The sequence below is a fragment of the Aspergillus japonicus genome (genome assembly GCF_003184785.1).
Source record: "Aspergillus japonicus CBS 114.51 unplaced genomic scaffold BO86scaffold_44, whole genome shotgun sequence".
Classification (NCBI taxonomy): Eukaryota; Fungi; Ascomycota; class Eurotiomycetes; order Eurotiales; family Aspergillaceae; genus Aspergillus; species Aspergillus japonicus.
Genome location: NW_020291681.1, coordinates 1 through 15,483, shown reverse-complemented (window position 1 = coordinate 15,483; position 15,483 = coordinate 1). Strand labels below are relative to the sequence as shown.

Genomic DNA, 15,483 nt, shown 5'->3' with positions numbered 1-15,483 from the left:
TTGATGCCTGATGCGCCTCTTGCTTTGATGTAACGGGTGGATCATGGTTTGGAAGCTGCTCTCCGAATGTACGGGTCGTTGAAACTAGTCTTCCACTTCCTTTTCGAGTTCCCCCGCACTGTCGAGGTCTTACTTGTGGTGGACCCTCGGTCGCTGCGTAGTCTTTTGGGTTGTAGGCCATTGGAGATGGACTTGCTTAGACGGAATTCCAGTATTTCATTGGGTCATAGTTGAAAGTACACCTTATTAAGTATGGGCCACTGCCTGTTCGATAGTCTCTAATAGTAGAAGAAAGAACAAGAATCGAAGTTGGATGGAGATAGATATGTTGGCTAGGATGTGAATGGATGGCTTGTGGAAGAGGAAGGAGAAGTTGGTGACAGGAGGGGGTATCACCTCTGAGGGTTTTATTGAAGGAAAGACAATCTGAACTATAGTGAATCTTACAATCCATGGTGTGAATATGGTCTGCTATTATGCGGGTTATTCAATGTACCAACAATGACTGAGCATTGGTGCAGAGTCCCTGTGAATACGGCTTGAGACACATACTAGTCAGTCGGGCTTTTAGCCTGCACAGGGTGCACTTCGTGACCCTGAGACAAGCCCTCTCTAGTCTTCTGGTCAACCTCATTTTCCATCTTCTCTTGACCCTCCACCTCGCCTTTCTCCAAAAGACGCCGCGCAGACTCATTCCCATCTAAACCGGCCGCACGCTCATTATTTAGTCGTTCTTGCTCCTGCTTTCTATCCTTGAGCGCCAATGCTGCCTCCTCCCGAGCCACTTCGTCGGCATCGATACTCTCGAGTCCCACCACGCCTAGAATGCGTCCGACTAGGAACTGGTAGCGCAGATGGCCGCTGATGAAATCGCTGGCGTCCACATTTTCCACCCCTGATACTCCCTGCACAGGCTGTAGACCGGCAACACCAAGCTGAAGACTGCTGGTTCGGTACAGTAGAGCGAGAACGGCATCGTTTTCAGAGTACACATTGACCAACCGACCACTAACAACACTGCGTAGACGACGCCAGTGGGGTGCGTTGGACGGAGTAGGCGAGCCCATGAGAACCGCTGACTCCACTAAGCCGAATGCCTGCCGCTTGGCGAGAGTTTGTAGACAAGAGAAGATAACCCGGGAGCCCATCGAATAGCCGATCAGCGTGACAGACCTTTCGCCCTGTACCTTGCTAATCAAGGCATCCGCAAGTGCCTCGCCGGCCTTGTCCGCACGAGCCTTGGCCACGCTGAATGGGTTGTCCGCGACGCGGGCAACCTTGAGTAGCCCCAGGGGTAGCATGACTGCGCTCATAATCTGAGCAAAGATAGTACGGGACAGGACTTGACCTCCAGCAGCCCAGGCGGCACTCGTGACGAGGTAGTTCATGGCATTGCCGAGTTTCATCAATGGCTTCCTTTCCCAACGTAGACCGAACACTTCTGACTCGCTGCCAATCACTTTCCACGGGACAACATAGTTGTCTTCTTCCGTCACCCAACCTGAGATGCCGATTGTGACTCGCAGCATATGATCGTTTTCAGCGGCCTCCCTCTCATCCTCCGACCTTTGATGGGTACCACGAATAGGCAGGAAGGCGAAGTCGTCCACTTCCCGCGCATACTTGTCGACCATGCGGCCCGTCATGCGGCCTCCGTAGGCACCAAAGAGCCCTCCGACGATGACACCACTACCGGCCAACGCGCCCAAGTAGCCAGCAGCGGCTGTGGCGCCGAGGCCAAGCCCACCCAAGACCGTGCCAAGACCAGCCGCAACGAGAGGCGCGGCGAGCCCGCCGGTGATGCCGATCAACGCGGCTCCTGCGACAGATGCTATTCCAACCTTCCACTTCCTGGACGAATCGCGATGCTTCCCCGGTTCTTGGGCTTCAGCTTGGGAAAGCTGAAGAGCTGTGTCGAGCAGTCCCCGGGCGACTTTGACCTCATCTCCATTGAGGATCTTGACGTCAAGGTTTAAGGAAGACGATACGTACAGCATCAGTACCCGTGAGCGAGCATTGTAGTGCTCTAAGCTCAGCATCAGCAGTAGCAGAGAGTGTAGGATCAACAGTTTCTTCGCTCTGGGAAGGTGCACGAGAGGCGTTTCGACCGGAGGATACACCTCACGAAGTTTCTTCAAAGCAGTCTCATCCTCCTCAAGTCGTGGCTCGGGCAGTTCTTGCGATGAGTCGCCTTGGCTGGATTCAGTCTGAGCATCATCGTCCCGATTTACTACTTCCCCGATCCGGAGCAAGACGGTATCTCTCCAGTCATCAAAGCCCGCGAGAGCTTTGGCCTCGAGTTGAAGGTCCTTGGTCGAAGACTTCACCTCTGATGGAGCATGATCGTTTGAACTTTCGTCGTCTTGATGTTCAAGAGGATCAAACAAGGAGTCTGTATCTTCCTCGTCCTCCTCATGTTTAGAGAAGTCATGTGCAGTTTCCTGGACGGCAGGAGGCGCGACATGGAAATTAGCGACAATGCCATTTCGCATCTGCTCAATGGCCTCAGCAACCAGAACAGTCAAGTCCGCGCGCTGCGGGCGGTCGAGGATGGTTGTCAGATCTGCTCCGCGGTCGCTCGGAGACGGAGCAGGCGGCGTAGCATGGCCCGAGCCGAATTTGCTAGCATGTTTCTCTTTGAACGATTTCCACATGATTGCGGATGACCACAGTTGGAAATTTACATCAATTGATGCTAAGGGGTGTCTTACAAGCTGCAATCACGTAGGCATCATTGAGTGAGACAGAAATCAGGAGGTCGCCGCTTGCAGCGGATATGAGATCACGGCTGACTCAGCGCCCAGACTGCCCCCGGTTATTTCGAGCAGCTGAAACAATCACGCAAGTCACTCCTAGGTTGAACCAACCTTCCAGCGTGCGTGCAAAGTGCCTGATCTTGGTCTCTTTCCCCCTCAGAAAGAAGCGCTTAGTTTTTGGTATCCACAACGAAGAATTTGCCTTTGGTCTTGGAAGCATATGCGAGGGCGTTTCCATCCCAGATGTCTCCGTCCGGTCGCTCGTTCCTTTGCGATTCAATTCGTTGAATCCTCTTGTTGCGTCCGACAACCCGTTCCTTGGACAAGGCTTCTCTGAGCTTTTCCAGACCAATCGTGTTCTCCTTCACCGCTTCAGGGGTCTCGTCGCGGATGCTTTGTAGAGGCTCAACGTCGCTGGCGTCGACGCGCTGGATTTGCTTCACAAAATGAATCTGAGACTCCAAAGTATCGAGCATTTTTCTCTCCTCTTCCTCGTTCGCGGGTTGGGGAAGTGCAGACAGGCGGAGCAGATGGCGGAGCTGTTCGGGAGTCACCGAGGGAGTGGAGGGTCTATCGGTCTCGTCAGGGAGCAGCGAGCGGACAGACCAAGTCGGCTTCGCAAGGATCGCGTCGATGTCATCTTGTCCTTGAGGCTGGGATGTAGAATACGAGCGATGTCCTGCGACGAGGGAGCGCGACGGAGGTTGACGGCGCAACAAGACGGAGAGCCGTGAGCTGCTGCTGCGCAAGAACATGTCGGTCGTGATGGTGAGTCCGCAAGAGAGTGCGCAAGTAGTTGGTCAGATTGATAGATGTAGTAGACACGTGTGCCAATTGTAGAGGCCGAAAGCAGAGATAAACAAGCAAGGAAGGCTGGAAACTGGAAACTGGTGAACTGGTGAACTGGTGAACTGGGCCGCGGTGGAGGAAGAGAACCGGAAAAGAGCAAAGGGCACAACAATTGATGGCTGTCCTCCAATGGGAGGGCGCGATGGCCCACCGCCTACGTTGATGTGGAGGGAAGCTCTCGATTCCGCTGTTAGTGACGGCAACCTTGAACGCTTCAGGTCGCCCTCCGTCTTCTCCTCATCTTGCTGGCTGAGCCACTCTCATAACTCCAATATCCTTTATTTGCTCTAGCTGGAATATAGCTTCTGCCCTTCTTTGTGGTAAACAACTTTCAACTGTTCAATATGGCTCAAGATCCCCGAGTCCTTCTCCAAAAAGTAAAATCCTCTTACCCCCCCGCCCCGCTGTCCCTCCACGTTATCATGCCCGACTCCAAATGAATGACGATCACTGATTCTATGCTCCTCCACTCTTTAGGCTGATCAAGCGCTGAGTCGCGCATCTGGTGGCTTCAGCTTCTTTGGTGGCCGCACAGAAAAATATGAAAATGCCGCCGACTTGTACTCGCAGGCTGCGAATGCTTTCCGAGTTCAGAAGCAGAGTAAGCAGGCTCCGCACCGCGTTCCCACTCGCCTTACCTCCACCCTGACACTAAACCCCTCACCCCTTTTCAGACAAGGAAGCCGGTCTCGCATTCGAAAAGGCCGCATCTATTCAGACGCAGAATCTCAACGAGCCCGATGACGCTGCCAACACCCTAACCGAGGCGTTCAAGGTCTACCGCAAGTCCGACCCCGAGGACGCCGCCCGCGTGCTCTCCAGCGCCATCCAGCACTACGTACTCAAGGGAAACCTCCGTCGCGCTGCGTCGCAGCAGCAACATCTGGCCGAAGTGTATGAGGTGGAACTGGGTGACAACAAGAAGGCTCTGGAAGCCTATGAGAAGGCGGCGGAGTGGTTTGAGGGTGATAATGCTGAGGCGTATGTTCTACCTTTCGACGCTGAAGCGCTTGAGTCATCTCTTCGGCAGGGCTAACCTTACAAATCCAGCCTCGCGAACAAGCACTACCTCAAGGCCGCGGATCTGGCCGCCCTCGAGGGTGATTACTACAAGGCCGTCGAGCACTACGAGCGCATTGGCCGCTCTTCCATCAACAACAACCTCATGAAATGGTCCGTCAAGGACTACTTCCTCAAGGCTGGTATCTGCCACCTGGCGACAAATGTTAGTCTACTGTCGACCCCTTACATCCTCAACTGCCTAACGTCGAAAACAGGATTTGGTCGCCACCAACCGTGCCCTCGAAAACTACCGCGACATCGACACCACCTTCGCCTCCACCCGTGAGCACCAGCTCCTCGTCGATCTGGTCCAGGCCTGTGAAGCCGGTGACCAGGAAGCCTTTGCCGACAAGCTTTTCCAGTACGACCAGCTCAGCAAGTTGGATAAGTGGAAGACGACGCTCCTGCTGCGGATCAAGAACAACATCGAGTCGCAAGAGGAGGATTTCTCTTAGCACCCGAGTTGCCTCGTTTTTTGTGTTCCTGTTTCTGTTTGAGCTAGTTATTTGGATTTGAAATACTTGATAAACCGAGGAAGGGTCACCTCTCCTGCTTTCGAGTTCCTAATCGCATTTCAAGTGGTTACTTCTTTGGCTGGTTCCATGCTTACTAGATGAATGCTGCGCTGTGCCTTTCAGGCTCCATTATTGAAGGTTATCGTTGTTGAGGGGTTTGTCATTATTACCGATCGACCGCATATAGCATCAGTTTGACCCTGACTGTGGTCGATCATTCTTGACCTCATTTACCACATCGTCTCTCTATTGGAATGATGTCAACGAGATCATTGGGCATTGATCAGCACCACTAGAGTTCAGATTGGCCCACTGAGGGTCATTCATATAAGTGACTTGAAATCCCCGCTTAAATAATTTGAAGCACATTACTGGCAAAATTAACAACCACTAGCGAGGTCCATTCACGGCATCAGGCTTTCCACCGGCGGTACCATATCCAGACGTGTCCATCTTCTGAGGCCGCCACACTGACTCTTTTCATCTCCGTAGAACCCAAACCATCCCATTCCTAGCCATTCTTGAAGGGTAGGACTCAAAGGATCTCTCTGCTACAAATCGTCTCCCCAGGCGCAGACTCGACGCAATCTCTAACCTTGACTGCAACGTGCTGAATCAGATTATACCACCACACGACATCAACTCAGAAGAGTCTCGGAAATTCTGCCATCGCAAAAAGGTTCTAGTCTCCTTTGAAAAAAGGTGTCTCATGCTACCTTTGTATTTTAGCCCCCTGTACGTACCTTCGCGTTCATCGAGCGATCAAAATTGACATCAACTTGTTTTCTGGAAAGAGTCACAAGTGACATAACGTCTATATGTTCCTAGTTGGGGCAATCTGATTAGAGTATGAACTCACAGTACCGAGCATCAGCCTTTCACTAAGACATGAATCTGGGCTTATATCCCCTCCCTTCCCTCATGCGATGCGCAGGAAAGAAGGATCCAGAATCAGATGATACTGATACTCTTTGCTCAAATGTGTGCTCGTAGGTCAATGTAACTCGGGTGGGCTCGAGATATGAGGTCTAGGTTCAATGGTGCTGGCGGTGGTGGAAGTATCTCTCGTATGCATATGCAAAACGAGAGCTCACCACTAGTATCAGTCAACAAGCGCTTATCATCACGGGTAGTCCGGAAATCAGCATGGCTCTTGATTCCCCGCCAGTGATCTATCTTCTGTGTTTGACTCGGGTAGTCGAGTGTTCTTTATTGCTCTGAAGCTAAGTTCGCCGTGGATGCTCGGATGATATATGCTCATAAGCACGGAAGCCACCAACTGCGTCACATGGAACAGATCATCCTTCTTACTAAAATGATGGGGTTGGTTCCCCAGTCGCTCATCATGCGCTTCTCCTCTTCCGCCTTTCTTATTCCTCTTTCCTCTCGGGTTTCCCTTCTTATCTCGTCACCAGTTCCTTCTTGAGGCTCTGCTTAGTGAAGTCATCCCTCACCACCAGCCTAAGGTAGGTTACTACCATCGACCCTACGACGAACCCTTCACCCTAAGCACCTCCCACCCAACCACCCACACAAGATGCACAATCAGATAAGATCCAAACCGCCCACCCGGAGCCACGCGACAGTGAATGTCTCACCGCGTCCCAGACAACACGTCCGCAGCGGAGCCAGCCCTAAAGGTGGATTTTCGTGATCAGTTGATATCTCGCCAGGCCAGACACTCTGATTGGACCCTGACACGTCAAACCCCTGTCGACACGTCCCAGGCTCTCATCAACAGTGGGACAGCCCTAAAAGTGGCTTTTCGTGATCAGTTGACATCTCGACAGAGGGGGCGTTGTGATTGGTTGAGAGGAGGTTCGACGCGTTGAGAGTAACACCCCCTTGTGTTTCAGCCTTAGGGGTGGATTTTCGTGATGCTTTTACATCTTGAGGGACCTCTGCAGTGCTTGGCCAGATTGGTTTCTCGATAATATGGTCATCGCATAGGGACTCTGCTTGCGCAGGCTCATCCCGGAGGTGAGGGCAATCTTGAACAGGTTAAGAATGACGGCCACAGGGTTTTTAACTCTAGTTTGCTCGGATGACGACTGGATGCGGAGATACCAGAAGCGTTAACGTGATCTTGATCAACTGCAGTACTACAGGTTGGGACTGTATTCATCCTCCATGGACTATTTCATCCGACGTCTAACCCGCTGTGGGTCCACAGCTATGGCGCGATAAGCCGACGGGCCGAAAGCTAAGACCATTAGCCCCATGATGTGGTCCCCGCTTATTGTATAGCGCCCTGTGCCTGCCTGCCTATAAGTTGTCCTTTATTGCCAGTCTCCCTAACATCTTCGACCTGCTCTTCTAATCTTTCTACTCGCCCTGTTTTGCCCATTACCAACTCATCCTCCAACATGCCTCACTACCAATTCATCTCCCTGGCCACCAAGCCCTCCGCTCAGCTCAGCTACAGCTTCCACCCCGCCGCGGACACCGTCAAGAAACCCGCTCTAGTCGTCTTCGTCAACGGCCTCGGACTCCCGCAGACCTCCTGGGAGGGCGTCATCGCGCACCTGCAGGCCCAGCCCCCGGCCGTCGGCCTGCCAACGATGCTGACCTACGACCGGTACGGCCAGGGCCAAACCACCGACCGCGACCCTAACGACAGCACCGCCGAGGACCCCACCCACGGGCACGACACCTTGACCGTGGTTCATGACTTGCACCAGCTCCTCACGCAAATCGCCACGGAGAAGATGGGCGTCTCCAACCTCAGCGAACTACCGCTCATCCTGGTATCGAACTCGATCGGCGGCGCGCTCGTCCGCCTCTATGCACAGCAGTACCCCGGCACCGTCGCCGGGCTCTTATTCCTGGACAGCGTGCTCGCCAACTCCGACTTTGTGTCCATCTACCCGGACCCAGACGCGGCCGGGTTCGACCCGCGCAGCTTGCCGGACGGGGTGGACGCGGATGCGATCCGCGCCGCACGAGCCTACATGCAAAAGGTCTTCCATCCCAGCAACGGCAGCCGCGAGGGCCTCAGCCGACGCAATCTGGCGCAGCTGTTGCCGGACAGCGACGGGCCCGGATTGCTGGGCCCGGACGGTCGCGGGCCCTGGGTGACGGTGGTGGGCCACGAGTTCGAGGCGTTTCAGGTCGAGTTCGAGAAGATGGGCGGGGCGCCGCCTCGGCTCACGGAGGTGTACATGAACCCCTACTGGCATCGGTTTAATGAGGGGTTGGCGAGGCTGACCGACGCGGAGCGGAGCAAGGGCCCGCTCCAGGCGCCGGGCGCCGGGCACTTTGTGCAGCAGGATAATCCGGGGTATGTTGCTGACGAACTGCGGGAAATGCTTGACAAAGCCCTTTGAGATGTGGAAGGTGCAGCGGCACAGCTGGGTGAGGTCTTTTGATCTGTATCTTTGTACCCATACCAATTTGACTGCCCCAACGCGGGATCCGGTCACCCCCTTTCTCTTCCTCGCCCACCTTGTGCGGCTGGTCTGGAATCTCACTAGCTGGGAGGCCCGTAAGCCGATTTCGATTTGTCGATTGACGCGAGACTAGTTCTGTATGCTACAGTCTTAGTAGGGGGACTAGAGTACTAGCCCTACTCGGCTGCACCAATCGTGGGCCTCAGGCACGCCCGCACGGCAGGAACCGACCTAGGGCTCGGGGGGCTTCGGATAGCTCGGAAGCGTTGAATGGCATCGTTATACCTTCATAGATGATAATCCTCTTATTGTTTCACATGTGGTGCAAATTGATCCTCTACAGGTTTATAATGAACAAAATATAGGTAGAAAAGATACCTATGTAATAATTAAGGCAACTACAACCTACTGCCTAGTACCGGCTTCGCTCAGTAGTTGAAGAGTAGCGATTATATATCCAGCTTCATCCGCCCTCATGGTGATAATGAAACAAGTTGCCACACGTCCATTGTTCGCACTAGCATCTGTTGCGCAAAGTGATGATTCTGCACCTCCTACAATAACCCACCGCAGGAAGTTTGCTCAGTTGAATGCTTACCGTGAAGGGGAATAGCGGCCATATCACTTGACGTCGAAGGTAGCGCTGCTCACACCTGCTGGTCCGCTGAATTACAACTCAGCAAACTCACACAACGATTCGCAATAGTTTAACAAGCGTTTAGATAACTGATGCAAGATGAAGATTTAATCTAAGAAAGCCCCGTCAATACTTAGAGGCATAGTTATCTGAGCAATTATTCTAATCTTTTGGCGTGAAAGCACTAAGTGACGTCTTTGACAAGTTGCAATTCAGCTGGCCAGAGAGGGCACAGTACACATCGGATTTCGAACGCCAAGTCATTTTCAAGCTTGGAGTCTTCGGTGCTCGCGCTTGAATCGAGATACCTTGTCTTGGCGGTTATTGTAGGAAACCTAGTGTCATGATTAGGCTTCTGTACTATAAACCTAAGGGCCATTGAGTTGGTTATGTCATATGTATACAAAGTTGAAGGTTGTAGAGCATCCAATCCATGTTCTTGAGAAAACTAGAGATTAGGTTGGTATGACCTTTCGATCATTTCCGCAGGAGTTCGACCATTTGATGATGCTATTGTCAAAATTCGACTGCTTGTGGCATCCTGCCTGTTTCGGTCATAAGGTCTGGTGAACAGCATTCTACTTTTTCCGATTATTCATTGCACTATATACATTTTGTAGGATTGATGAGGTTAGAATGGTTAACAGGCGCATAACGCTCGATACTGGCAACCACTATCTCGTTCATAGTAGGGAGAAATTGAAAGGCCAATTTACTGATTGACCTGATGGTAAAGGATACGCTGATGCCAACGCTTAGGGGGAAATCAAACTCTGAGTTGAGTGTCCAGGAGAGAAGCGATCGCTGTTGTGTGTTATGATTGATAGACGAAGAATGACATTGTGGATGAAGCAAGGGATGAGAGCCCAACTGTCGGGTACCTGACCGAACCCAAATAGCCAACTTCAACCTTCCGCCAATTACCTCCGTCTTTCCGCCACTTACACATACTCGATGGATTGACAGATGGGCGTTGCCTGGGGTACCCTTGACCCTCCACATTCTCGACACCTGGTCTTCTAGGCAACAACCGCGAAGCCACCCGTGGGGTGGACGGTTATATCTCAGGATCCACGCATTCCCCCATTCCTTTCTAAAGAAAGATACACCCAAATTAGGTCGGATGTTGTGAGCGGGCGATACAAAATGTCTCATTCTCGAATTCCACCCCGGTAGCCGCAAAGGCTTGAGTCCAGTCTAAGCATTACCAGATTGCTGAAAAAGAAGATTTAAATGCTTAGATTCCCCGGCTTGAGTTTGTACAACCCAGAACTACGCCTAACAACTTTCCTATCACCAATACCATAATCAACCTCAACTCGCCATTGTCCACGCGAACACCTTTTGGAGAACCCAACAACCCAAACACCAACATGCGCACCTCATTTGTAACTCTTCTGCTCGCATGCAGCAGCTACACCGCCCTCGCATTGCCCTCACACGGTAGCATCGCCAAGCGATCTTGCGACGCCAATGTCTGTATCGTCCAGGCAAGTCGACCCTGTTTTTTACCACCACCCCTCTCACCCACCGGGTATCGCATTACTAACCGCCAGAATCAACAGTGTATCGCCCAGGGCTTCCAATCCGGCATGTGCGCTAGCGAGAACACCCCCTCCCTGCAACTCCTGGGCCTCGAGCTCCTCGGGCAGGCCTTGCCGTAAGCACCCTCTACCCCAGATTCATACTCGGGATGAGAATCAGACTAACAAACGTCACAGAGGCTGCATGTGCATCCCAACCAGCGGCTCCGGCAGCAGCTCCACCGGCGCCACCAACGCCGCCAACGCTCCCGCTGTCAACGCCGCCGCTGCCACGACGACCACCACTGCTACTGTAACTACCACCTCAACTGCCGTCCTGACTTCCACTTCCACCGCGACGACCACCGTCACCACCACTAGCACTACCACTGCCACAGCCACTAACACCCAAGTCGCGCTTCAAGCAGCCCCAGCAGTAAACCCACCTGCCCCCAGCACGGTCACCAGCACTGCCACGGTCACCAGCACTGCCACCACAACTGCCACCACAACTGCCACCGAAACCGAAACCGAAACACAAACCCAAACCCAAACGCACACGCAATTCAACACCCGCACCATCACCCATTCTGCCCCTCTCGCCACTACCACTATTACTGCCTCCGATGCAAACGCAGCAGCGGCTCCTGCTGCTGCTGCCGCCGTCCAGACCGTGTACACGGCCACCACGACGAACCATATCCCGTTCACAACGACGAAGACGGTGGTCGTGAAGACGACGACGACGGTGTGCCCGACTTCTTAATTTCTGTTTCTCTCTGGTGTGCACATGGATGTGGGTTCTCTTCAATATGGATTCTTTTAATCACTTTTTCTGTCCCTTGTGGACTACGCTCAGAACAAGAGGGACGGGCTTTCTCTTCGTTGTATATAATTGCTTCATTCACTTCCCTAGAGAATCATACTATTTAATTGGGATATTTACTGTCCACCCTTACACCTCCGCTCTATTCCAAATGTGCTCGTCGAGAAACATTCCACATACTCGATTTCCAATCTCCGAATGCATGAAGCCATTGAAAGAACAATTTCGATCTTGATGATCATGTGATTGTTGATGTACCCGGCATTGCGGAACGGGGCACGGTTCATTCGGTGCAGAACAACCTTGATTCGACGCCAAAGCGGCGTCGCATATTCCAAGCCCTCATCCTCAATGGTTCCTCGAAAGTGCGCTGCGCGGACCACTGACTATTGCAACATGAGTGAGTCGAGCCACACCTGCCCCCCAATCCTCGTCGGGACTATTTTAAGAAACAACATAACCGGGGGCTGGCTCATCGAGGAAGATGCGAATTCTCGGTTTCGAGGCACGAGCTCGACCCCAACCGTGACGTGATTTCGGTGTTCCCACGTTGGCAATGCGTCGCGCAGCTTAGGTGGGTCGCAGGGCTTACCACTACGCTGGATGCTTCCCGCAAGCAGCATGGGTGATCTAGTATACTGTGGGGTGGTGATGCAGACGAGGTCGTATCACCGCACACCGTGTCCTTAGATGTTGCGAACCAGTGGGGGTATTTTCGACCTGGCCAGCCTTTCATGGTAGCGTGAGACGGCCAGATCTGGAACATCCCGTATGGAACAGTCTGGATTCCCCCTGACATGCAAAGTAATGGTCGGTCCAGTACCAATGATTCCACTATCCGAATCCTAGCTAAGGGCTTTATCAATGCGCGAATTGTCTCTACATCGGCTTGATGGCGATCGGGAATAGATCCTCTTGAATCGTAGGATAGGAAATATACATATGCCAGTAACTATACAGAGTCCAGGTATGGCGTGCTTGATTATATTACACATGGCGCCACAACAACCTGGAACAACCAGCCCATCCACTTCCATGGTCGTGACATCGTAAGCCTCGTGTCAAGAATTAAGGTTATCTTGGTTCACCCCAGCACCCGACCCATGGTAACGTAGACATAGCCTTAGCTGTTCAGACTCTCAAGCCCGAAAGATTGGTCTTCAGCGGCCCCACACCGGTCGATCTCTTGTTCTCGACCGTTTCTCCACTGTTTTCGGAAGCAAGCTAGAACCCCAGATCGCGTTTAATACATCTTTCTTTGTTTGCTCAGCCTGATACGATGTAACATGGACCCTATACAAATTGACTGACTTTCGTATCCGTATGATCAAGAGTGGCTCATAGAAACTGAAGGGTGGCTTAGAACACTGTGGAAGAGACCTTCTAAGGCCAAGACCCACGGGTTATGATGTTAAACATCGTGTCTATATCGTGTTGTATACAGTGTCGAGTGTCGCGTCGTATATCATATCGTATATCGTGTCGTCTGCCAAGAAACCTGTAGAACATGCGAGACATCTGCATTTAGACTTTTCTTCGATTCTAGACCTGTTGGATGGATATCTTTGGCCAGAATGACATATTGCAACGCGCTGCGTGTCAATATAAAAGCTATGCAAATAACCCTCCTGTGACCTACGGCAATCAAGATTGTAACAACGCAAACAAAGTCCTCAATCATCTTCAACATGAAGTCCTCACTCTATGTCCTCAGCGTGCTGCTGCTGTCCGCAGTAGCAAACCCAGTTGCAAACCCGGAACCCGACCCTCCTGCTCTGAAAGAGAGACAGGAGACCGCCTCTCCTGGTACCGGCTTGCCTAGGCCAACTAGCGCCCCTGGTATCACTGACTCGTTGCCTACTATTACTACTACCAGGCAAGGCCCGACTGGCACTTCTTCTCCTACTACCACTTCGCCCAGCCTGACAAGCACCGCGAGTTTGACTACCTCTTCCTCTACCATCAGCGGCGGTAGGACTGGCACTTCTTCATCTTCTACCCCCAGCTCGCCTGGCCAGAATAGCACCTCGTCCACTACTCCTACTCCAAGCACACCTGGCACGACTAGCACCCCGAGCCCGGTCCCTATCCCTCACACCCCGCCTGGCCCACCCACCATCGTCGTCAACGTCGCCATCGCCATCGCCATCTCCGGCGGCAGTGGAAAGGACGCCGCCGCCGCCGCCGCAAAAGCCGCCGCCTCAGGTGGAGGAAAGGATGCCCAAGCTGCCGCGGTTGCTGCCGCAGCGGCCGCCGCCGGCGGGGGTAGCGCGAAGGATGTCGGGGTCGTTGCTGCCGCCGCCGCCGCGGCCGCCTCCGGTGCGAATGGAGGGGACGTCGCTGAAGCTGCAGCTGCGGCCGACGCCGCCGCAGGCGGAGGAAGTGATGCTGCCGCCGCCGCCTCAGCGGCCGCCTCCGCAGGTGCAAGCGGATGGAATACCGCCGCCGTTGCTGCTGCTGCCGCCGCTGCCGCCTCGGGTGCTAGTGGAGCGGATACCGCCTCCGCCGCCGCTGCTGCTGCCGTCACCTCCTGCGGAGGGGGTGTTGCGGCTGCTGCTGCGGCTGCCGCCGCCTCCGCTGGGGGCAATGGAACGGATGTCGCTGTTGTTGCCGCTGCTGCTGCCGCCGCGTCGGGTGGCGGAGATGGGAAGGCTGTCGCCGAAGCCTGTGCTACTGTCGCCTCCTCCGCGGGTGGAGGGAGTGCTGCCGCCGCCGCCGCTGCGTCCGCCGCCTCCGATGGGGCTGATGGAGCTAATGCCGCTGCTGCGGCCGCTGCTGCTGTTGCTGCTGCCTCTGGGGCGAATGGAGACATTACCGCTGCTGTTGCTGTTGCGGTCGCCGCCGCTGGGGGTGGTGGATGGAATGGCGCCGCTACGGCTGCTACCAAAGCTGCTGATGCTGGCGATAGCCCCGAGGAGGTTACCAACGCTATTGTTTCTGCCCCGAATAGTGGAGGTATTGGCAATAGTACTGGGACTGGCGGGATCAGCACGGGCACCGGCAGTAACAGTACTGGAACTGGCAGCACTGGCAGCACTAGTACTGGAACCGGCACTCCCAGCACCGGAACTGGCACTACTAGCACGGGAACCGGCAGCACCAGTACTGGAACCGGTACTGGAAGTGGTTAAATCAGCTCGGAAGCCTTCAAATTCTTTCCCTATAACAGAATTCCAGAGACTTCAATGGCAGGGCTAAACGTGGCTTCGTCTTCTAGTCTTCCTGCAAGCCTCAGTGAGTTCTCTCCAGATGACCGCCCATGGCACTAACCTCACCGGGCGTCAAGCCCTTATATGTTGTTAATCGTGATTTGTTTACTCCTTGATATGGTGCACCGCGCAAAAAAAGTATACAGTGTACTTAAATGCTACAGCTACCGAACTATGCTCAGTGGGTCTTCTTGGATAAAAGAACATTGCCATGGAATCCAGCTCGGCTAGTTTACGGGCTCTGCAATAGTGTTGAACTTCATAACATGTTATTTGATTCTGCTGTTTTTGGATGGATCGGTAGCTATTTCTCTTTTTGCTTCTAGTTGTGTCCTACCAGGCACTGCATCAGCTAAGTGACTATAACTTTCTGTTGCTTCCCACGGCGTTCCGTGGCTCTCTCAGCTACAGCCACAACCTTTATCTACAGGCTACCTGTGTCACAGATCTTTCCGTGGCATATAAGGGCGATCCACCTAGTTAGGAACGACTAGTGCACCAGTCGCTCTATCTACTACCCGCAAGAATACCTTCAGCCATTGTCCAGTAGATATGTCTTCACCGGATGGGAACCCATCCCTTTGATCGTCGAGGCTGGCACACCTGCCCGGCTTCCCGGCCTATTAACCAATAGGTAGTCACTCGGCTGTTGCTGGTACGGTCGATTGTCGGCCCTGATGTCTCCATGCCGAACATAATCCCCCCCCCCCCCCCCCC

General features: G+C 53.4%; 5 protein-coding genes across 5 annotated transcripts; 4 read left to right on the top strand and 1 right to left on the bottom strand.

Moving 5' to 3' along the window:
- Positions 1 to 84: 84 nt before the first annotated feature.
- On the bottom strand, positions 85 to 3,649 carry BO86DRAFT_449589 (DUF726 domain protein; the record flags this gene model as incomplete). Its single annotated transcript, XM_025676732.1, has 5 exons — positions 3,466 to 3,649; positions 2,945 to 3,435; positions 604 to 2,633; positions 134 to 195; positions 85 to 89 (listed from the first exon to the last, which is right to left on the bottom strand). Exons 1-5 carry the CDS (start codon positions 3,509 to 3,511, stop codon positions 85 to 87), a joined length of 2,634 nt encoding a protein of 877 aa, XP_025525400.1. The 5' UTR covers positions 3,512 to 3,649.
- A 168-nt stretch (positions 3,650 to 3,817) lies between these two features.
- On the top strand, positions 3,818 to 5,525 carry sec17 (alpha-soluble NSF attachment protein SEC17). Its single transcript, XM_025677243.1, has 5 exons — positions 3,818 to 3,982; positions 4,083 to 4,206; positions 4,280 to 4,586; positions 4,656 to 4,830; positions 4,883 to 5,525. The coding sequence occupies exons 1-5, from the start codon at positions 3,950 to 3,952 to the stop codon at positions 5,120 to 5,122; spliced, it is 879 nt and encodes a 292-aa protein (XP_025525399.1). The 5' UTR covers positions 3,818 to 3,949; the 3' UTR covers positions 5,123 to 5,525.
- A 2,023-nt stretch (positions 5,526 to 7,548) lies between these two features.
- Positions 7,549 to 8,508, top strand: BO86DRAFT_318137 (alpha/beta hydrolase; the record flags this gene model as incomplete). Its single annotated transcript, XM_025668202.1, has 1 exon — positions 7,549 to 8,508. One exon carries the CDS (start codon positions 7,549 to 7,551, stop codon positions 8,506 to 8,508), a length of 960 nt encoding a protein of 319 aa, XP_025525398.1.
- Positions 8,509 to 10,493: 1,985 nt separating this feature from the next.
- On the top strand, positions 10,494 to 11,641 carry BO86DRAFT_457712 (uncharacterized protein). The gene is made up of 3 exons (XM_025677242.1): positions 10,494 to 10,698; positions 10,774 to 10,868; positions 10,930 to 11,641. The coding sequence occupies exons 1-3, from the start codon at positions 10,582 to 10,584 to the stop codon at positions 11,495 to 11,497; spliced, it is 780 nt and encodes a 259-aa protein (XP_025525397.1). The 5' UTR covers positions 10,494 to 10,581; the 3' UTR covers positions 11,498 to 11,641.
- Positions 11,642 to 13,245: 1,604 nt separating this feature from the next.
- BO86DRAFT_401694 (uncharacterized protein) lies at positions 13,246 to 14,688 on the top strand (the record flags this gene model as incomplete). The annotated part of the gene is made up of 1 exon (XM_025673797.1): positions 13,246 to 14,688. One exon carries the CDS (start codon positions 13,246 to 13,248, stop codon positions 14,686 to 14,688), a length of 1,443 nt encoding a protein of 480 aa, XP_025525396.1.
- Between the last annotated feature and the right edge of the window lie 795 nt (positions 14,689 to 15,483).